This window comes from Pseudorasbora parva, chromosome 1 (assembly GCF_024679245.1).
Source record: "Pseudorasbora parva isolate DD20220531a chromosome 1, ASM2467924v1, whole genome shotgun sequence".
NCBI lineage: Eukaryota > Metazoa > Chordata > Actinopteri > Cypriniformes > Gobionidae > Pseudorasbora > Pseudorasbora parva.
In genome coordinates, this window is record NC_090172.1 from 22,216,667 (window position 1) to 22,241,316 (window position 24,650).

At 39.1% G+C, this 24,650-nt stretch overlaps 1 protein-coding gene across 1 annotated transcript in view; it reads right to left on the reverse strand.

Moving 5' to 3' along the window:
* The window catches only part of pcxb (pyruvate carboxylase b), a 316,419-nt gene that overhangs the window by 276,757 nt on the left and 15,012 nt on the right, over nucleotides 1-24,650 (reverse strand). Inside the window, 3 exon segments of the mRNA XM_067435536.1 lie at nucleotides 19,143-19,294; nucleotides 20,729-20,846; nucleotides 22,192-22,337. Coding sequence (XP_067291637.1) covers nucleotides 19,143-19,294; nucleotides 20,729-20,846; nucleotides 22,192-22,337 — 416 coding nt within the window.

Consider the following 24,650-nt stretch of genomic DNA (forward strand, 5'->3'; position numbering starts at 1 on the left):
GCCCTGTGAGGCCACTCCCAAAGCCACCACTACTGGATTACTGTGACTGAGTTGGAGAAGACACTACAGTTAAATACTGAACGTGTCTGTTCAATATAACGAGTCACTGCGTGAGTCTCAGAGCACAATGCTGCAGGAGTCAGATTACATTTAACATCATAAATGAGCTGATGAGCTCTCGTGATGAGAGCTGAGGTAATCGCGACCACACTCACAGCAAAAAATCACAACGCGTGTTCAGTCTGGCTCGTTTTCAGTTCATGCCTTTGGAAGCTTAACTTTCATAGGAATTAATTTATATAATAAGTTAAAACACTTACATTGCTCTCAGCATAGGTCTGTTTAAATTAATGCCGGCAGCTGCGACCTGTGCTGTGTGATTTCCCATCCCCCACGCACAGGTTGAAAACATTTGGAAATGGCTCCCTCTGCTGGCTGTAGTCTTCAGCCTCTGGCCAAAAATTTGATCATTTGAATATACTACAGGGTTTCTACTGATACAAAGCCATATGCTAATCGCTGAAGTAACCCTTTAAAGGAACACTTTAAAGGAAAATAGGCTCATTTTTCAAGTCCCTTAGAGTTAAACAGTTGAGTTTTACCGTTTTTGAATCCATTCAGCCGATCTCTGTTAGATTTTTTTACTGCTAGAGATAGGTACTATTTTCTGATTCCCGCGTAGTAATCATGGAACTTTGCGGTCGTACCATGGGTTCAGCTGCATGATGATATTACGCAGCACCTGAAAGTAGTCCTCAGAGGGGTAGCTTCGGCACTAAGTTTGTGTCATTGCCGATAATGCAGAGTTGCAGCGGGCAAATTACGTAGTGGATTTACTGTACGATTAGCCATGGTTCTGTGTGTTGTAAAGGGCTGTGATAGTGAGTTGAAGGTGTATTTTACCATTATGTTTCACATCAGTAGTTGTAGTATCATACCCATGCAGGGCTGTAACGTATAAAAAAACAATCGTTAGCTTGAACGACCAGATTGAAAAGCACTGCTGTTGTCTTTAGCTAACATTACCTGTGAATGCACTCACTAAGCGTGGGGGTTTGCGCGGCCATTGGGTTTATACAGTAAATAATGTTAGTAGTTTTTTTGTAGCATTCTGGTGAGGTAGTGTATAGTTTGACTAAAATAGAATGTGCAATTGCCGGTATTGTTTATCTACACAGTTTCTATGGTACAAAATACTACATTAGTGATGTTACGTTCTGTGCCGAGGCTTCGGAGCGTGTCTCATGCATTGAAAATTATTTGGCGGCCGGCAAAAGAAACAACGGAGAAACAACGGAGTGCACGCACTCTCTCTGTCTTCATAATAAGCAGCACCGCATTAGCATATTTCAAACACATATTACGTTAGTCAAAATCAAAAGGTTGGAAGACCGAATGTCGGACCATTTTTCCTTGAATTTTGACTCTTCTCTGACTCACTAGTTTGAATCTGCTCTCCTCGTCCTCATCTTCTCATCTTCAGTGTAACTGTTTATTCCGGTTCAAATAGATACAGTTTGGGATCTGCACCAAAGTAAATATCTTCTGAATCGTCTCTCACAAACGTCTCCATGGTTACAAGTGGAATTGTCACGCTGGTTATGTTGACGGAATTCTGTCTATTTTCAGGCGCTGTGTAATTTAATTGCGCCATTGCAGCCATGACGACTGCAAAGTTCCTACGCAGGAATGATAAAATAGATCCTAGCTGTAACGGTCTTAAAAATAGCAACTTTTCATTTTTTATTGGTCTTAGTATACAATGTAACTATAGAAGAGTCAAGTTTTAAATAGGAAAAATATTGAACGTCTTTGGTCATTTTTTTGAGCACTGATGCTGATGGTCTAATATGATTCAATAATGTATGCTAAGCTATGCTAAAAGTGCCAGATACAGAGATCGGCTGAATGGATTCAAAAACAGTAAAACTCAATTGTTTAACTCTAAGGGACTTGAAAAATAAACCTATTTTCAAAAAAGTGGAGTGCTCCTTTAAAAAATTGCATTAGCCACATCTCAAAATCTAATCAACAATCAATGAATAAAACCAATATTTTAGTAATGCATTATATGCAGATGTTCATCACAATATGAAAGAAAAGATATGTCACTACTTCTGTTTTATTGGAACCCCATTCATATAATTCCATCATTCAGTTATTTTTCCATAACAGTTCTTGCACCAGTCTGTTTTCAATAATTCAGGTTTCAACAACTAGTCAGTAACTACACAAGTCTCGTAAGCCTTGAGAGCAGGAAGGCACATTATCAGTTATCGGAAAAAAACACATGAAAAACGTAATAACTTGAGATTATGCAAGTGAATTACACCAATTTAGTAACCTCTCTGGGGATTCACTAAACCCAACAATTTACAACATTCATTCGGTTGGAAATTAGACTACACTGCTCACGCTGCATCTTTTTGTACATAATCAGATTACACCGGCCTTTCAAAATGCCCTCACTTGTGGCCTTTTCACTTGATTACTTGTCTATTTATATGACGTATTTCCTGTATTTGGCGCGAGAGTTCAAACAGACGTGAAAACCGCAAGTGTGTGTAGAACATTTGATTACCTAATGGGACACACTTATAGGGCCTTATTTTAGCAAACCAACCGCATGGTCTGAAGCACATGCCGCAGGTGCCCTTAGAATCCTGAATACTAAATCCACTAGCTTATGGTCCAAAAGGGTAGTACCTATTCTCTTAATGGGTCATGGGTTTGTTTTGATCGTAACATGCAACAAACCCCAATCAAAGTCTCATCTCCTCTTCCCTTTAAAAGACAGTTTTGCTTGCACCATGACAAATGACTATTTGCATGACAGAATTTGCAAGTGGAGAGACTGAATGCTTATCCAGAGAGGAATCCTTTTTATTTTAATATTTGGCATGTGTATGTGCTGCTGCAGTGTAACAAGCAGAGTGTATGCCGCTCTTGACTTTAGACCAGGTTTTTATTGGTCAATGGTGCAGTCGTTTTCAGTAACCTCCAAAATGGGCAAAAAGATGGGCGCGAGAGCATTTGCTTTTTAAACAACGTGACACTGGGCGTAAACACAATAACTGCGCAAGGATGAAACTAGCAAAAAAACTATATATTTATTACACGGTTCTGTGAAATACTTGATTCTGATTGGTCAATTGCGCATTCCAGCGGTATGTTATTTCCAGATAACAACCGTTCATCCGGGTACTACGAGTTATATTGACCTGTACTTCTTCTATGCTTATCGCTGGCGCCATCTTGTGGCTGTTAAATAGCCATGGCTACAATGGAAGACTTCAAGGCGGGTTTCCTTTACAAAGTTTTAAATATGGATATTTTTCTTACACAAATGCATCAATTCGAATCAGAAGGCTCTATTAACCCGTGGAGCACGTTATTTGATGGACAGCTGCATTTTTTATGGACTTCAAAAACAGCTACAACTACTGCTGGGATTAACGTTAGCCTGGACTTTTTAAAAATAACTCCGATTGTATTTGTCTGAAAGAAGAATGTCATATACACCTATAATGACTTGAGGGTGAGTAAATCATAGGTTTGGTTGCATTTTTGGGTGAACTAACCCTTTCAGCATTCATTTTCAAATTTTAGCAGCAATATATATACATACAGACACACACACACACAAAGTATTATAAGGAACACCACACTAATACAATGTTTGACCCCCTTTCTCCTCCAGAACTCCCTTAATTTTACGCGGCAATGATTCAAAAGGTGCTGAAAGCATTCTTTAGAAATGTTGGCCCATATTGATAGAACAGCATCTTGCAGTTGATGGATATGGTGTGGGATGCACATCCAGGGCACGAAGCTCCCATTCCACCACATCCTGAAGGTGCTCTATTGTGTTGAGATCTGGTGACTGTGGGGGCCATTTTAGTACAGTGAACATGTATTGTCATGTTCAAGAAACCAGTTTGAAAGGATTCAAGCTTTGTGACATGGTGCATTATCCTGCTGGCACTGCCGCATACTGGATGTGTTTCCCTTTTCACACCAGTCTTTGTAATTTTTCATTTCGAATAATCTCAAAGTGCAACAATGGAAAAGGGAAAAAAATTCAAATAAACGATTAATAAGTAAACATATAGAATAATACAAACAATCAACCACCACATAACAGTTAAAAGCTTTTCTGAAGCTTTTCTGAACAGAAAAAAAGAACTGATGGTGGAAGTCTCTGTAAGCTCCACAGTACACTGTGGTCCACTCCATGTATTACATTTCTCCCAGCGCAAGAGGCTCTGTTGCTACATATAGAGGGAATGCACGTGACGTCATCGTCAGCTGGAGTGACTGTGATTACGCCCGGCTGAGTGGCAGAAAGACTGAGAGGCAGCATTGGTTTACAACGCAAATGCAGCGAAAACTCACAAAACCAGGCCCGGCGCCAGAAGGGGAATAGGGGAGGCTTGTCCACAGACCGCATAGTCATCGCTGTTCTGAGCTTGAGACGGACTTGATAATAGCGTGAAATTTTCTCACTCAAACCACTGCCAACTGCTGCAGCTTCTGCTTTTAGAGTGAAATGCTGCACATAACTGCTTGTCTGTGATCTGTAATCCTCTGTAAGAATTCGTAATAATTGCATATTATCAGCGAAAAGGAGCTAGCAAAAGATCCAGTGTGTATCTGTATTTGCACTCGTCAAATGATTACATTTCCAACGTGTTTTCGCCTCGTGAGTAATGAAGCCAATCACAGACATGTTTGTAGACTTCTACAACGGAATTGGCCAATCACAGGTGTTGAATTTGGAATCACTCACCGCTCGAGCGTTTGTCCAGGCGCTGAGTTCAGTTAAACACGCGCAGCAATCCTCTGTAAGTGCAGACATTGTGAAAATAAGAGATTAATTGTATACCAACGTCACTGCGGAACTTTGTGAGATTGCGTTTATTGAATAAGTGACAGCTTTTAGTGAATATAAAGTATATTACCACCACTACACGCTTCAAAACACTGACCCATCCACATATACATGCGGGATTCACTTGAAAAATGAGATGAATGACAGTTATAAACATTCATGTCGAAATCAGGCTCCTAAAAATGTCAGGAAAACACGATTCCTGGCTGCATATCATTATCCATGGATCACTGAATCTTTGGTAAGTTGTAAGGATTGTTTGCTCTACTCGTGTTTTCCTCCATTAACTCCAGTCACGCAGCAGCTCTTCTGCCACTCAGCCCCAGCTGAGGGGGCATGTTATGGCGGGAAAGTGACGTCGATGCATTCCCTCTATTCCCAATTTCGGCAGTGTCCTGATCAGGGGCGGATCTAGAAAATTATTCATGGGGTTGCAAGGGGGTGGCATGAGAACTATGAGGGGTGGCAACACTAAATTTTGTGGATTCAAGTATAATATACTTATATTAAATATACTTTATATTTATATGTTGCTCACGCAAGTGGCAAAACATTTAAACATAGACCAATGTTACAATCAAAAACATTGTATAATTAAAATTTACAATATAAAAAAAAAATCTAGTTTTTAATTTCTTTCATTTTTAAATCTTTTATAAGAAATGCTGCAGGTCATAAAGTACTTCTCCACCTGGTTTCTCCACCTCCAAGCAGGGATGGACTGGGGCTAAAAAATAGCCCTGGACTTTCTCCCAAATAGGCCCATCATCCGGCCATTCGCCCCAGCCGTGCGCAACAGACACTGTACTATGGTGTACTATGTACTAACTACACTGTGGCCCTCTTTTCTTTAACTTTTTCCCATCCACCTTTCTCCTAGTTTTCCGCTAGCCATTCTGCTGCGATTTGATTCCGGAAATCCAGGGACCAATCACAAACTGGCTAGTAGGCTGACTTGTATTCCTCAGGTTTTTGTTGTTGTTGCACGTAGCAGTATATACAGTCCCTGACAAAACTCTTGTCGCTTGTGTACCAATTGACCTAAAGTGGCGCTGAAATATATTTCTAATCAAGATTTTTTTTTACAAGAAATCGCTCATTTTAATCCCACCAGCTTTTGTCATAATGTTTCAGTGAAAAAGTAAACTTTCAAAAAGTATTCTAATATTCACAGCTTGGTAAAGCCCATTGAGTCAATTTTTGCAAAGACATAAGTGTTGTCACCTTGTCATATGAGCTTCACCTGTGACTAATAATGGATCAATTAGGTCTCAAGTGTGTATAAAAAGAACCCCAGTATGCTAGACCTTCACATCAACTGCAACTAGACCTCTGCAAACATGCCTAAGATTCACCCAGAGACTAAAGTTTTGATTATCAAGAGGCTGAAGACCAGATCCACTGCTGATGTGGCAGACACCTTCAATGTGTCTCAGCGTCAAGTACAGAGGATAAAAAAAAGATTTGAAGAGACTGCAGACATTTTTGACAAGCCCAGGTCAGGCAGACCCCGCAAGACAACTGCTCGAGAGGACCGTTTGTTGGCTCGAAAATCATTTTTGATTGCAGAGCTCCACAAGACCTGGTCACCTGAAGTCCCTGTGTCAACCAGAACAGTTTGTCGGATTCTGTCCCGAAATGGCCTCCATGGTCGAATCAGTGCCCAGAAGCCAGCACTAAACAAAAGACAATTGAAAAACCGTGTGGCATTTGCCAAGGCCCACAGCCTGCTAAAAGGATGGATGCTGGAAAAGTGGCAGAAGGTGGATTTTTCAGATGAATCTTCTGTTGAATTACACCACAGTCGCCGCAAATATTGCAGGAAACCTACTGGAGCCAGAATGGATCGGAGATTAACCCAGAAAACAGTGAAGTTTGGTGGCGGAAAAATCATGGTCTGGGGTTACATCCAGTATGGGGGTGTGCGAGAGATCTGCAGGATGGAAGGGAACATCAATAGTCTAAAATACCAAGAAATCTTAGCTACCTCTTATATTCCCAACCATAAAAGAGCCCAAATTCTGCAGCAGGACGGTGCTCCATCGCATACTTCCATCTCCACATCAAAGTTCCTCAAGGCGAAGAAGATCAAGATGCTCCAGGATTGGCCAGCCCAGTCACCAGACATGAACATCATTGAGCATATGTGGGGTAGGATGAAAGAGGACGCATGGAAGACGAAACCAAAGAATATTGATGAACTCTGGGAGGCATGCAAGACTGCTTTCTTAGCTATTCCTGATGACTTCATCAATAAATTGTATGAATCCTTGCCAAACCGCATGGATGCAGTCCTTCAAGCTCATGGAAGTCATACAAGATATTAAATTTGAATCTTACAGCACCACAACTCAATTTGCTGACATATTTTCGTATTTGCAGTAAATTTGTTAAATTTCTGTATAGGCGACAAAACTTTTGTCTTGCCAAAATTTGACCTTTCTGTCTTGATTAAATGATAAATATTTTTTCTGTAAACATTATTTATTTCAGTTCATTCAACATCATTTGGGAGGGTTTTAGCTTTTCATATGAGCTATTTCTAACACCAATTAATTAATTAAAAGTCAGGTTAATATCAGGTATTTCTAGAAAATAGATAAGCGACAAGACATTTGTCAGGGACTATAAGTGATCATAGTGCCCCTGCTGATGGCTGTTCATATTGTGTTATTAGTAGGGCTGTCAATTGATTAAAATATTTAAATTAATTTAATCGCACATTTCTTTCAGTTCTTAAATGTACCTTAAATGAATATGTTTCAAGTTTTTAATAGGCTACTATAATCAACATGGGTATGGACAAATATGCATGCTTTATACAAATGTACGTTTACAGTAAAACCATACTCAGAGCATGAAGACAAGACATGTTGCAAAGGTCATGTTTTCCAAATAACTTGTTCATGTCTCTTAAGCCTAAGCTTAAAAATTCAGAATAAGCACTGATTTCTCTAATTTTAAGAATATAAATAAAGGGAGTTTTTACACTGGCAGTTTAATTCAGAACAGGGCACAGTTCGTATGAAAAATTGGTAATGTGAAAGCTGTGATGCGGACCTGAGAGTGCACCAGCTCCACACCATACCTGGAGAAGGAGGTCCATATTCACCAGGAGTAGGATATAGTGCGGCACCTTTAAGAGCTGGAATATAGTGCGGCCCCTTTACGAGATGCACGTTCCTGCCTGGATTTTATGTGTGTGTGCCGAACTGTGCTGCGATTCACACGAACAACAGTGTGAGAATGAAACATGGACTCTGGAGCGCTCTTGTTCATTACCTGCGTATTCGTTTTTGCCGATTGTAATGAATTTAGTTCAATAAAATTAACGCATGTACTGTAGGCTAAGTGGTGATGGTGTTAATAATTTACCTCAGATATGAGCGAGTGAGCTTCAGTGCAGCTCGGACTGCAGAGAATGTGCTCAGTTAAAAAAGCTCTTTTCATTTGAACTGGAGTTAAATAAAAGTTAAGCAGAAAATATGGTATCTTATGTAGGCTATAACTGCACTTGTTTCAGAGTAATGCTATTGTTAACCCTTTTCTTTCCCTGTTAATGTTTGCTGCTGCATCCTTTACGTCTATGGCTGATTTCAATTTATCAGATAAGACTTTAAATTATATGCATCTGCGGTGAAATAAGATTTTTACTTCAATAATCAGTGTAATCAGGTAACGTTACGGGAAAAAAATAAATAGGCTACGTACTGCAAACGGACTGCGGTAGACGTAGTTGCAATGCGGATCACTAAGCAGTTCTTGAGTAGGCTAATTTGTTTTAACAACAATAGAAAGACTTGTTTTCTTGCTATTATCTCATCACATTGAAGCGCCGCTGATGTAAATCGGTAGAGGAAACTATTTATATTTAATACATTGGGAATTTGGGATACACTGCTGGGCTGGCAGACGGGATGGCAATGGCTTTTCATAGGGTGGCAGTTGCCACCCCATGCCACCCCTTTAGATCAGCCCCTGGTCCTGATGACAGCGTCGAGGCATGACAGCTGAAGACCAGATGGAGGGGATTGCCACAGCACAATGCAGGAGGCAAACCAAGTTCTCAGGGCACCTCTGTGGATACACCGGGGTCGGCGCAGAAGTCCAAGCTGTTCCACGGCCTCAAGACGCAGAACATCCCAACATCATGCCGGACGCCGATGGCGCAGAGCCGGTGCAAACGCCGCTAATCAACCGGCAACCTCAGCCACCACGCAGCCCAAGCCCGAGGGAAACCACCAGCGAGCAGCCGCATTGAGCAACACGAAACGTCCTTCAAACCAGAAGCAACCGCAACAATCCACACAAAAACAGCAGAGAAGCGGCGGAAAACGGCAAATGACGAACAACGTCCTCTCAGCGGCCGCCAGCAATCAGCAACAGTCCCAACTGCACCCTTCACCGTTTGACTAGTCACAGCCACAAGAAAACAAAACGAAATCTAAATCTAACTGTACAGTTAACATGATTTGTGGGTGGAGAAGCGGCGAAAAGACAACATCAGCATCCTCTCCCCCACATTGCTAGGCAACCATATATACATACACATATATACACATACATACATTGGATTTTGCCTTGTTTATTTGGGGACACTAAATATTCAACTATACTGATCTGCCTGCATTGACACCATTGTATGAGAACTGAACTGAGTTGGACAATGACACCACTGTTTTCTCCAGAGTGGCTGTACAGCCGAAACAAATTTTGCTGCATTAATTTCCTGTTATTATTTTAAAGCTGCTTTGAAACAATCTGTATTGTAAAAAGTTCTACATCAATAAAGGTGACTTGATTTGACTATGGTTAATACTGTCAGCATATTTAAGTGCTCACTTGAACCTGGTGGTCATTTAAAACAAATCAGGTTAAAAATGGATGCAAAAAACAGTTATTTCTTGATCCTAGTGTCTAAGAAACTTTACATAAGAAGCACTTACGTTATCTTTGACGTGCAGGCCACTGTAGCATGTAATTAGTCTGTCCTGGATTCATGTGGGTTTATATTTACAGTATGTATGGCTAAGTGAATAAACACAAATTGTTTAACGGAACGGAAATTGATTAACTCGGAATGGAGATGAAAATCCCTCCCTTAACAGCCTACATGTGTTTGTTTGAGTGCAGGTCAACTGCTTGCTCTGAGCCTTTAGGACAGGGTCTCTACAAAATACTGGCGATTATAACACCAGCTGCCCTTCTGTTTTAGTGAGATCTGGCAGTCATTTGTGCAACACCCACTTTGCAGCACTCCACACAGCCTTGGGGAAGAGCAAGCAGAGAATGAGAAAGACTGCAGTATGCTGAAGAATGGTTTGTATTTCTCTGTAGGGAGTAGAGAGGTGAGATGTGAAGAGAGAATGATAGAATCAGGTTATTTCAGGCTTCTGTGTTATTTGATGAGCTGGTTTTATCTGTAATCCTTCATTGCAGATTTATTCATGAATTTAGCTTGCTATAGTCAATCACCTCAGAGTTAATGGCTTTTAGCCGGAAAATTCATTGTCATCCAATAAATGTTTGCATTTCAAATCGGCGAGCGGGAGAGAGAGACAGTGATATCAAGAGAGAAAGAAAGGAAGGACATGTTTTTGATCACATTTACAAAATCAGCAATCACCCTGACACTAGATCAAGCGCATACGCATCAGATAAGCGGGGCTTTAAACTGGAAGTTCATGCCAAATGTATGCAAATAGCTCATGCGCATTAACAAATCTTCATTCGGAGTCTGACTTACAAAGTTTGCCACATGTGGTGTGGTAACTGCATCTGTCAACAGAGCTTTTTGTACTTCCCATTCCTTTAAAATGTGCTAATATCTGTTTGAATCGTATTTGTTGCATACACACCCGTGAAAGAAAGACCAAAATGTAGTGAAATATATCAGCCAACAGCACAGGCACTGAGCAAGTCAGACTGCTGATGACAGCAAGCTGCCGGCTATACTGTTGTTTATCCCTCAGTTTCCGCTGTTTATGAATGGTTAAGTGCACTTAGTGTTTTATTTAGCATGGGGCGTTTGAATGGACGCAGAGAGACAGGTGTGAAGCTACGGAGTGAAGGAAGCAAAGGGAAGGGAAAACGGGTATTTTCTTCCAACACAAAGAGATTCTGATAACACGGGCTTAATCTCAGAATTCAATCTTTTTGAGCACAGACCACACATTGTCAGATGGAAATTTTATTGAAAAATAAAATAATGCTGTGTGAGAGCGAGGATAAATGACTTACGGTGCCCTTTAAAGTGCTTACATTGCCAGCCGGCTGTAGCCATTTAGATTTCAGCCATGTCAACAACAGCAGCCAGAAGTAATAAATCAATTCAACAGCTCTGGCCATCAACAGTAGAGCACAACTCCACATGGTATACTGTGAGAGCCTCAGGCCTGTGTGTGTGTGATGCGTTGATGTCAGAAATGTGTGTTTATTTTGCAACCAAGGGAACGTCCTTCACAGTACAGTACTGACTGTCTCCTCGCTGCTCTTTCCACCCCTACCAGTGTTTACTCCTTTATTCAGTCCTGTCTTTCATCTAGTCCAGAAGATCAATTTCTTTGTACTATATCATCACTCTCTTTTTCAGTCTAGCCCCATTTAATTTAGTTGCAGGGTATACAATGAACAGAGTTTCAAGATGTATGTCCACATGTTCTTTTTAAATTGTTGTTGCTGTAGTTTGTTCAGAAACAAAGTAAATTGTCCCCTCAGAATGTTTGAGAATTAACTATACGCGTTTGCTTACTCACAGGCACAATACAGGTGCTGGTCATTTAGTTAGAATATCATCAAAAAGTTGATTTGTTTCTCTAATTCCGTTCAAAAAGTGAAACTTGTACATTATATTCATTCATTACACCCAGCCTGATATATTTCAAATGTTTATTTCTTTTAATTTTGATGATTATAACTGACAACTAAGGAAAATCCCAAATTCAGTATCTCAGAAAATTCGAAAATTGTGAAAAGGTTCAATATTGAAGAGACCTTGTGCCACTCTCTAATCAGCTAATTATCTCAAAACACCTGCAAAAGCCTTTAAATGGTCTCTCAGTCTAGTTCTACAGGCTACACAATCATGGGGAAGACTGCTGACTTGACAGTTGTCTAAAAGACGGCCATTGACCTCTTTCACAAGGAGGGCAAGACACCAAAGGAAATTGCAAAAGAGGCTAGCTGTTCACAGAGCTCTGTGTCTAAGCACATTAATAGAAAGGCGAAGAGAAGGAAAAGATGTGGTAGAAAAAAAGTGTACAAGCAATAGGGATAACCACACCCCGGAGAGGATTGTGAAACAAAACCCATTCAAAAATGTGGGGGAGATTCACAAAAAGTGAACTGCAGCTGGAGTCAGTGCTTCAAGATCCTCTACACACAGACGTATGCAAGACATGGGTTTCAGCTGTCACATTCCTTGTGTCAAGCCACTCTTGAAAAACAGACAACATCAAGTGTCTCAAGTGGTCTGAAGTTATGTTCTCTGATGAAAGCCAATTTTGCACTTTGGAAATCAGGGTCCCAGAGTCTGAAGGAAGAGAGGAGAGGCACACAATTCACGTTGCTTGAGTTCCAGTGTAAAGTTTCCACAGTCAGTGATGGTTTGGGGATGCCATGTCATCTGCTGGTGTTGGTCTACTGTGTTTTCTTGGCCAAGATTTAAAAATCCTTTCTTTGTATTGGTCTTAAGTAATATTCAAATTTTCTGAGATAATGAATTTGGGATTTTCCTTAGTTGTCAGTTATAATAATCCAAATTAAAAGAAATAAACATTTGAAATATATCAGTCTATGTGTCATGAATGAATATAATATACTTTACAAGTTTCACTTTTTGAATGGAATTAGGGAAATAAAGCAACTTTTTTATGATATTCTAATTTAATGACCAGCACCTGTACAATGTTTTAAAGGGGTCATTGGATGCCCATTTTTTCACAAGTTGGTATGATTCTTTAGGGTCTTTGTGTAAAGACTGTATCATACTTTGGTTAAAATTCCTCAATGTTTGTGTAAAACAACACCCTTTTTACCTCCTATGTTCACAGCATTTCGGTGAATATCTCTTTAAAGGTGTGTTCGACATCGGCTGTGGCTGGATGCATACGATCGGTGAGAGTAGGGTAGGGTGAGAGTAGAGAGTAAAAAAAGTTTGCAAACTGAGACGTGAAGTCGGACACTTTCTGCTTCCCGTGGTGACGCTTGCGCTGTGTTTGCAAACTTTATCACAGCTGAAGTTAAATAAATGCAATATTTCTCAAACACACAGATGTTTTAGATGACATTTTCATTCAATACTTGATGTACTGCTTAATAAAGCGTCTGTTTGGACAAGAATAAAGTACACAACATATAAACCTACACTATCAATGAAGTGCTGTCAACGGTTTTTATCAGTTTTAGTTTGATAAACATGACAATATAACAAGGTTTTAGAATAAACACGAAACACGTGATCGCTGTCATGCGGTGAATCCGGCCAATCGTGGATCAGCTGTGTTGTCATCAGAGCTTATGCATTCTCCTGCAGCCACCCTTGAGAATCTGCAGCGACTGCATCAGCCGGCTGCTCTCGAATCACTCTCGCGGTACTTCGTTGACATACATCACAGTTACTTGCCGTCAGCCCTACCTCAAGTCGGACAAAATTTCTAACCGGCATGCAGTGCTTCAAGTGAGCCCTGGCATATACATGTCTGAGTCCAACGTGCTAAAGATATGTTCTGTTAGACACGTCATAAACATAAGCAAACCGATCTATAACAATGCAATACTATTACATAAACAAAACGCTTTACTCACATAAGTGTGTTGCACCATTCCTCCTGTTGAATCAAGAAACAGCGTTGTTTTAATCTCAATATTTCTACAAATCCAGCGCTACCTGAGATTTGTTTACACACGATTCTGCAGTAAAATTAAGTGAACAACATGTCTTCTGTTTTCTGGGCCTGGTGTCTATAAAAGCTTTTCTTTGACTAACAAGGACGTTTTCAGCTCTGGACAGTGACAGAACTAAGACACTGAGGCAAGGATGAATCCCTAATAGCAATGATTTCAAATATTTGATTTATTGTATTTTTTTATTTATTAATATTTAAAATATATTTAAATACACACACTCATTAGCCACTTTATTAAGCACACCTGTTCAACTGCTTGTTAACGCAAATATCTAATCACATGGCAGCAACAAAATGTGTTTAAGTGACTTTGAGCATGGCGTGGTTGTTGGTGTCAGAAACAGCTGATCTACTGGGGTTTTTACACACAACCAACTGTAAGGTTTACAGAGAATGGTCCGATGGAAAAAAAAAAATCCAGTGAGTGGAAGTTCTGTGTGCAAAAATATCTTGCTGTGTAATTACAAATGTAACTACAGAAATTATTTACAGACGTAATTACATGCAGGTATTTTAAAAATGTAAGTACAATGTAAAAACATGTATGTACACATTAAGTGCATGTATCAAATTATTAATTAAAATGTTAGTACATAGTAGTTAAGGCCATCTAATATAAAGTGGGTCAAAAAAAAAAACCTGACTCCCAACATTTGACCAGCAGTGTATAAAATATATAAATAAATAAAAAATATATAGATCTGCCAGTCCATGGGGAAAAGATCCAGCTTCTAGCTAGTCGATCCCTACTGACATCTCAGTCTAGTGAGTGACAATGAAGGGATTATTTAGGCCTAATACATGTCTTTCCTTTTGCCATGTGACAGAAAAGGTGTCAGACTTCCATTCTCGGTCATGTCAAGAACAGCATGTCTTTAGCCTGCAAGACCCCTAGGACACCTACAAACTTGTCAGGAGATACTTGAGCTTGTGTGGCTACTCAGGTGAGGTCTAATGATTACACAGGAGAGAAAGAGCCAAAGGAAGGGCATAGACTGAGGAGGACCTCAGCATGTCCTGCGATACTGGCCTGTCCTGCTATTCCATCAGCTGTTACTGACTCAGTAATAGATAAGAAAGCGAATATGTAAAGAAAAGCTTTTTCCACAGACAAAAAAAACTCATGCTTAACCAGCACTCTCAGCAAAGGAGACCAATCAAGAGGGAGAGTATAATTTATTATCAAATTAGTACTACATTACCATAAATGACCTATATTTCATGTCATGTAGGCCAGAAGAATAAAGAAGGCTGCTGGTCGGGCTGCAATCCAAAACAGAAACTGTAATGGAGCCAGAGCTCTACAGATCAATTCTACTGGCAAAGCAAGTGTATTAGTTGTGGGATTTGAGGGGTTTTGTGAGAAAAAAAACTAATACTGCCAACAACAGAGATTTTGAAATAATGGGGCTGCTACCTAAATCCAGGGTCATGGGTCCACCTTGTCTTAGTGGATTATTCCATCCAGAAACAGGAATTCCTGAAATCATCAAAGCGATGTGGGACCAACAAACATCTATGCACAGGTGTATAACAATTGGCACAGGACTAGCAGCAGACTGATTTGTCACCCAATATTTTGACATTTTAAGAATTTAATAACTGTAGTCTAATCAGTCTTTGGCTGCTCTGACTTAAAATTCCCGAAAAGTGAAAAATATTTGTTTTATTTTCTATACATTTGGGTCAGTGGGGCCAGTGTTGTTTGGACCATAACATTCTTCAAAATATCTTTGTTCCAGATCTACAGAAGAGAGTTAGTCATGCAGGGTTTAAACAACATAAGGGTGACTAATTGATGGTAGAATCTTCCATTTTGAGGCCACTCAAATTATGGAAAATCAATGACACAAAACACTAAAATTGGACAATTATGTCTCTGTAATTCACAGGGTGAATGGATAAGGAGTGTTTAATGAGGAAGATGAAGAACCAAAGCAGTCTTAAGGTTTTAGGATCTAAACGCAGCTTTATTGGTCATAAAACATAAACAAGAACACATCATAGAAAAGACAGGAAAAAATTAAGAACTGCATGGTAACAATCTATCATGCACAACCAAAGTAAATCCAGTACATGTGCATTGTTAGAATACGACTTGCCCCTTAACGAAGGAAGAAACTGAGCTCACAAATCTCCATCAGTCACATTCTAAAGCCGTATGTGCTTACAGTTCTTATGAACCAGCAACAAAACCTGTTTACAAACTCCTGCAAATGCTACTATTGTATTGACTTTTTTGTGTTTTACCTCTGCTTCCAAATTCTCACTTGTCTCCTAGATTTATTTATCTTTTTCTATTCAGTGTTGCAGTGCCACTTTCAAAACATTCAAAATGCTTTCACATCAGCGATCACGTGACCATAACGCCCTTAAAACATGTAACCTCTGTAGTACAGTAGGCAATTAAACTTGCCAAACATACACAACCAAGTGTTGGTACACCTCCAAAGATGCTTAAATTCCACATAATACCTACACTGTAATCTGAGAACAGTAGAGACAAAAACTTTCTGTGTAATTTGGAACAATCAGAGGCTAACACATGCCTATAACCATGCGCAGATAATGAATGAAAACAGCAAAACCTTAATTGTGGAAATATTTCAGTAGACTCACTACAAATTTAATTAGCTTGTGTTGTTAGCTCACTGTTAGATCTTGCTTACTTTGCTACGAAGAAGTACAAAAGTAATTACTGGGTCATTTAAGGTGGTTTTTCAATTTTCCGAACAATCCAAAGGAACACTAGAGGGTGGCCTGAAATCAGTATGAATGTATGAAATACTGCCACCTGTTGTAAATTTACCTACGTTACAAATTGTACACTAAAATGATAGGGAATGCGGGCAAGCAAAGGCTTGCCAAGTTTCATCAAGACAAAAAAAATGGAACAATAAACTCATCGTGTCTGCTGCACCTGCCCAATATTGATTCTCTCTCTCTCTCTCTCTCTCTCTCTCTCTCTCTCTCTCTCTCTCTCTCTCTCTCTCTCTCTCTCTCTCTCTCTCTCTCTCTCTCTCTCTCTCTCTCTCTCTCTCTCTCTCTCTCTCTCTCACCTTTTCTCTGCTGCTGCCAACATCACTAATATCATTTCAAAGGATGATACATACAAATTTGACTCCTACAGTGGCAAGTGACTTATCAAAACTGACAGCATGTGGTTTATCAACAAATGGGAATTGGTAACAGTGCTCACGTACACACCTTGTAATTACTGGGTGGTGAATCTATCTCTTCAAATCCGTAATCCTTCTGAGGTCAGAGGAGATATCTAAAAAATGTTTGTTTGTGTGTGTGTGTGTGTGTGTGTGTGTGTGTGTGTGTGTGTGTGTGTGTGTGTGTGTGTGTGTGTGTGTGTGTGTGTGTGTGTGTGTAAGCTTGCACTCAGTTTTGACAGAGCAGGCAGATCAACACAGATTAATCTCTACCCTCTCCCAGCATACACCAGGAGGGTTTCCCTCTCCTCTTTGTTATTATTTTTTCCTTTCTTGAAAAGTGAAAGGTTAGACAACTGATTTTCCACAGTAGCATTCTGACATCAAAACACTCAATGTGAGTGTCTCACTGCATTAGACAAAATATATCTAAATACCATGCTTAGCTCTGTCTTCTTATTTTCATCCAGGCCATCTCAAAAGTCATGTGGTACTGTGTTGCTTATTTTGTCTTTCGTAATGTCTATATGGAGTTGTTACATTTGTATTCAAATGCATTGTATTTAACATTTCTATTATCATTTTAACTATATTAATGTATTTTTTTTCCCATATATTTTTTTCCCTCAGTAGGGCCAACATATGATTGCCACCTCTGCAATAAGTTCATTTGTAAAATTTCCTCACTACTAAATGTTCTATGGTCAACTAGTCAATAAAAAAGTGTGAAGCAATTGAGGCCATGCTTAATTTAAAGAACGGTTCAGCGCATACTGAGATGCACAGTGTGCAGAAGTCAACAACTTTCTGCAGAGTCATTAGCTACAGACCTCCAAACACTGTGTGGCCTTGAGATTAGCTCAATAACAGTGCATAGAGAGCTTCATGGAATGGGTTTCCATGGCTGAGCAACAGCATCCAAGGTTACATCATCAAGTGCAAAGCAAATTGTGAGATTCAGTGGTGTAAAGCACGCCACCGCTGAACTCTATAGCAGTGGAGACATGTTCTCTGGAGTGAAGAATCACACTACTCTGTCTGGCAATCCGATGGAAAAGTCTGGGTTTGGTAGTTGCCAAGAGAATGTTACTTGCCTGACTGCATTGTGTGAAGTGTAAAGTTTGGTGGAGGGGGGATTTTCAGAGTTGGGCTTGGCCCCTTAGTTTCAGTAAAAAAGGAACTCTTAATGCTTCAGCATAACAAGACATTTTGGTCATGTTCATGCCCCAACTTTGTGGGAACAGTTTTTGGGTAGGCCTATTTCAACATGACTGAGCACCAGTGCACAAAGCAAGATCCATAAAGACATGGATAAACATGACGGTTTGGTGTGGAGGAACTTGACTGGCCTGCACAGAGTCCTGACCCCAACCCGATGGAACACCTTTGGGATGAATTAGAGCGGAGACTGCGAGCAAAGCCAACATCAGTGCATGACCTCACAAATGCTTTTCTAAGAAGAATGGTAAACTTAAACCTAAACCCCAGAAGAGTTAAAGCTGTTATAGCTGCAAAGGGTGGGCCAACTCCATATTAACCTAAACAAATTAAGAATGGGATGTCATTAAAGTTGTGCATCTAAAGGCAGGAGTCCCAAAACTTCTGGCAACAGTCAGACTTTCCATTATTAATTGCACAAATGTAGTTAACAAAATACAAACTTTGCTACAAATCATCTACAGAAAGGAAAAAAGGTGAAATCGTGTAAGAAATATAAAGAAAAGGTGAAAGAGAAATGATGTAGGCAGTGCAACACATATCTCCATAATGACAGACACCACTGAGACTTTACTACCAATAACTCTTGCTTTATTCTTTTTCTCCTAGATTGCTTTATTCTCCATTTATCAGCCTCTACTAAACACATCAACAAATCAAACTTACCTTCCTCTGTGAGTGATGCTTTTGACAGAGCAGCACAGAGAACTAGCATATTATGTTAATCATTCAGTACACACATACAGCACTGGAGTTGAGAGAAATATGGCCCTGGGTGCACATGCCTTGAAGGTGTGTGACCAGGAATAATGAAATGAGAGAAGGCATTATAACCTTAAATTGATTGACTTGCACTGTATAGCGGAAAGTTCATGAAGGGCATGTTCAATATGATGCTAAGAGAAATGTTACAGTATGTGGGAAAGCTGTGTTGTAATGTAAGTCAATCATTTGAGTTCAGTACTGTACCTGTTTGGCGAGGTTGACCGCGTCTAAGGTCAGTCTGTCTCTGAGGTGAGAGTCCAGCTGGGCAGCAGGAGCTATCTCTACCACTTTCTGATGTCTCCTCTGGATAGAGCAATCCCTCTCATACAGATGAATTACGTTTCCATATTTATCACCTTTGAGTGAAAGAGAGAAGAATAAATATTGAGAGAGAGATAGAGAGTGATTCAAAGAGAAAGTTTTTAAGTTTGATCCTTAAATGGGTTACTCCCACATATCATGTATCTATGTCTGAACATCAATAGTGAATACAATATTTTCTTATTTTAAGTTAATATCTATAATTAAAATATTTGTTTTCTTTTATCACAATTAAGAAAACAAAGATATATATTAGTCAACAACTTTGGTTTGATTCTGGGCTGTAAACCAGCCCAGTTCCATCCAATAATTAGAAATAGCCAAACTGTCCTCTAAAGAAAAACCCTAAAATGATTCTTTATTCTCCATTTTACACCGCTCTGTTTGTTGTTAGGATGAAAAAATGTTTTAAAAGGAAATTTTTAAAGTTTGTAGCAGTATATAGCATTTGCCAATGTCAAAATTATAGAGAAGGCCAATCAAATCAAAATATGCCGGCCTTACGGTATACAGACGAGTGGATAGCAACACAATGCTTTAGTTTTAACGGTGAAAGACAATTTGAATTTGAAAACTACTACTCGATATGTGAAGCTTTTCTACTCAATGTTTTTATGAAATGTAGCTGTTTTCAATTGGAAATATGCTATCATTTACCTTACTCCTGTAAATCTCCTTTTGACATTTTAGACATACAAATAAGCGTGAATGTGTGCAAATTTTAAAATATTCTATAAAAAAATTAAAATATAAAGTTTAATTGATTATGTCATAATTAGACATATAATGCATTTAAACTGAATGTATTACTTTTTTATTCCCTAAAATCCCTTTTAATCCTTTAGTGTATTAATTGAATTAAATATATCAATACTCAATACTGATTGTATTCGTCTGAACAATCTGAAAGAAGAAAGTCAAATACACCTAGGATGGCTTGAGGTTGAGTAATTTATATTTTTGGGAGAACCACCCCTTTTACAACATAATCAACTCTTAGTAAATACTTTGAGCTTTGTTGATACGATCCTTTCATTTTAAGCTAATTCCTTTGTGTCTGAATATGTGTCTATTTGTCTGTTGGTATTACATTTACAGAGGAGGACAAGAAGACCGTCATAAAATCAGTTTATCTGAGAGTGAGAGAAAGGGAGAGAGAGAGAGAGCATGTGGTTGGTGTTCCCTGGACACACACAGAGCCATTCTCTGTTAACAAGCCCAATTCAATTCCAGCTGTATGTTATCGACTATGAGCTCTGTTCCAGACGAGCAAATCACGTCTAATGAGCCAAAATACTCAGCTATAATGGCTGAAATACACCAGAGAGAAGCTAATAGATCATAGTAAGCAAATATGTGCACACGGCCTAGGGACTTGCAAATTCTTGTATTATCCCTCTCGGTTTCATTTGTCAACAAGAACATACACAAACACAAAACACACACCTGGATTAATACCAGTAACTCACCAAGAATTTGTACTTCGATGTGTCGTGGTTTCTCGATGAACTTCTCAACAAACAGAGCGCCATTACCGAATGCCGCCAGCGCCTCTGAATAGGCTCTCTGATAGTTCTCCTCTAGCTCCTGCCAAGTCAAAGTTTGATAGCACAATAATTAAAAAAATACAATGAACAAAATAATTATTCTCATGCTGTTTAAAAATGTGGGGTCTGTAAGATGTTTGAATTCTTTGAAAGTCTCTTTTGCTCACCATGGCTGCATGCATTTGATTCAAAATATAGTAAAAAGAGTAATCCTGTAACATTTTAAATAACTGTTTTAAATTTTAATACATTTTAAGTTCTGGCGCAATATGGCTGCTGTTGCATCCTCCAAGTGGATGCAACAGCAAAATGTTGCATCCACAGAAAAATGTTGTACTGTCTTTTTCGGTTAATCCATGCAGAATAAAAGTATTAGTTATATTTAAGAAGAAATAGCCAAAACTTGTCGATATTTTACAAAATACAACATAATATAATTAAAGCCAGCCACAGTTTAAAATGAAATAATCCGAAGGGTGATTTAAAATGTGTGCGTGTCTGATAAACTGAAAGGAGATTTTGAATAGTAGGGAAGAAAATAGTAATGATTGCTATTCTTAATGGAACAGAGACCACACACCCCCGATGTCATTTGGTGAGCATGCTCGTGTTCATGAAAGATTGAGCTTGATATACTTTCATTTTTTTCTGTCAAGTAGTTGAAGACATGAACTGATGTGGCTTCAAAAAAACATGGTGCAAAATGTAAAAAAATAAAGAAATAAAAAATTCTTTACAAAGCCTGCCAACTTGTCAACACTTTTCACAAGTGACAATAAATATAGGGAATGTAACAGCAAATGGACTAGGTAGAGCTATTACTGTCATTGTGATATAGTATTACCCTAGAGTAGTAATTGTCACATGTGCATGTCCACATGTTAAGTGTAGTGCATTAATCGTTTATCATAGAGTAAAACAACTGAATGCAGTCGTAAAATAGGCAGTAGTCACTGACATAAAATAAACAATATATGCTGTACACACATTCAGAAAATGAAGCCCATTAACTGCCTTGATCGATGTGGTTTAGTGGGCTAGCCTTGAAACACATACCAGTTATCTGACTTAAGAGGAGCAGGGCACTACTGGTCATGGCAGGTTGGGGTTTTTTAATTGGGAAAAAGTGATACTGTGAATATAGCAAGAATGTTTTTGAGTTCTAGAATGAAAAAGTGATGTGTGCAATTTGGTCAACTTTAAATTACTTTTCCCTATTCTAGTAATTAGTAGAGGCGGCTATAAGTAATAAATCATTTTAAATGCTGTGGTGTTGTGGCACTATTCAGATGGCTCGCCTGCTATCATCACAGTGACATATGATGGTTTTCTGATTCTCTAATCATCTATTTTTTACGCCTTCGTGGGCCAGAAGCTTCACAGACCTTATAATCTCTGACCACCCTCATCCCACGTCCTCCTCCTCCATATGCAGCTTTAAAGATGATGGGAAAGTCATATGTTTTGGCAAACTCCTGAGCCTCTTGAAGAGATGAGATGGGAGCGTCTGTTCCGGGAACAACTGGAACACCTACACACACACACACACACACACACACATTTACTTAGCTATTTAAATGGGACAGTGACTTCTGCTGTTTTTATATACAGATAGTTATAAATAACAGAAAACTTTCTTTATTTTAGAGTTTTTGTTTGTTTTTTAAGTCAGATTTAGCTTACTTCTGGGTACAAATTTGTCCCCAAAATATGGTTAAGTAGGTATAAATAAAATCATAAACACACCATCTACAAGTGTTGTAGTCAAACCACCTAACCCAAGACCAAGTCAAGACCACGGGGTTTGAGACCAAGACAAGATCAAGATTAGAACATATTCGTGAAACAGCTCTCTTGTTCTTGTGATACTGCCTAAAGGTAGGGTAGGTAAGAATTATCTTAAACACTTTTGTACTTAAACTTTCTTTATATGTCAATACATAATTAAAATCTAAGTACTCTGAAAAAGAGAGAATAAAAATCTAGACTTTTAGTGACTCTTAGACTTTTAATCTGCAATAAACACCGCTCATTATTTTCGTCCGGGACGAAACAAGTGATTGGCTTGGGACTTGCGACTGTCACTCTCTCTCGCTACCATGGCTACCACCCCTTTTGCTACAGGATCTGCCCACATTCTTTTTTTACAACACCGGCAAAGATTGTTTATTCCAGCGCGTGTGCAGACAGGGTTGCCAAGTTTATACAACAAAACCTGCCAACTATTAGTCCAAAACAGGGGGGGTGGGGGGAGGTTGTTGCTTCAACCCGTGGACATGGGAAAACCTTGGCAACACAGTGTAGGCGAGTTCTGTTGACATTTGACAACTACGTTATGCGTCGCTGCGTTGCTCTGATTGGTTGTAGGTCTATCCAGTGTATATCTTTCCTGGTTCGGTTGAAACACGCCCCATAATCACAGCCCAATGGAGCAGTATCAGACTCATATTCTGACTAGAATTGAGTATGACCACGTCAGGCTAACCACACACAGGAATATTCATAAAATATTCCAAAAATAATGCACAGAATTCCTATGTGTGAATTATCGAGGCATTCTGTTTTCCATTGAATATTTAAGTTGTTTTGATTTTTGTCAAAATAATGTCATGTTCGTTGGGGTTGTTACTACTAGAAACAAGGTTATAACATGCTAACTGACAGCCTTGACAGTTATTCATGTAAACACAGCTGGTTATGTCTGAAGTGAACGTGAACAGATGGAGTAAAAAGGGATATGTGTCAAAAGACTGGATATGTGATTTATGCCTTGCAGTGTTAATGCAGTCATAGTGTCATAAACGAAAACTCTCTCTCTTAACATGAACAGAATTGTTTATTATGTGGTCCCAGCAGTTTGATTTAATTTGATTTGTTGAGTGATGAATTAAGTAATTTAGTTTTACAACACTGGATCTTTTTCTGCCTGTTCAATGCCTGTTCATTTTCCAACTAGGAGCACCATGTCCCCATTCTCAGTACGGAAGATAGGGCAGAATGGAATCATACCCCATCACTAGCCTAACCAAAAGTCCTTGAGTCTAGAAGATGTACCTTAACTTCCCTTCTGAGACTGCTGGTCAGAAACGGCTGTTATGGCTCTGTGAATGGATTAGTAGTGGGTATTTTTCAGTGACCCTTTCTGCCAGATACATTGTACACCAGTATATATGATTATATGATGACTTATGTCAGGTTTACACTAGACTTTGAGCATGCTAAAGGACTGGGGGGGGGGGGGGGGGGGGGACTAGCAACTGTCGAAATGTCTAATTGAGGAAGGAGGACTCTCTGAGAAAATAAAGGAAATTAACATCTGACCTCACTCATGCATTTAGCTTCCCAATCCGAGACAACTTCACACTGAGTGAATCATCTAAGAATGACTTTAATTTACATCCCTTTCCTTTCATTGCCTCTCTCTTCCATCCCTCCTACAGAATTCACTCAATAATCTATATGGTTTAATGTGAATTCTCATTATGCAGTATTATACATGTTTGATATTGTTTGAAATGTCGGTAACACTTTACGGTAAGGGTACATGAAGTATAAGTATAACATATCATGTGAACATGTGTAACCAATAGTAGATCTTTGTGTCTGTGTCTCTGGGCATGCTCAAAGTCTAGCGTGACTGCGGCTTTAGTGAGTGATTGATTCATTCTTTTAACAATTTTGTTCAAAGCACTCGTATAGGAAAGAAACAACTGTATTTGTAAAGTGATTCATTGAATCATCCACTCAAACGATTTGTTTAAAAACATGCAATTAATTTAGCTATCTTTTTTTGGGTTGACTGAAATAGCTGACAATATTGTGTCTTAAAGTGTAAGATATTAAA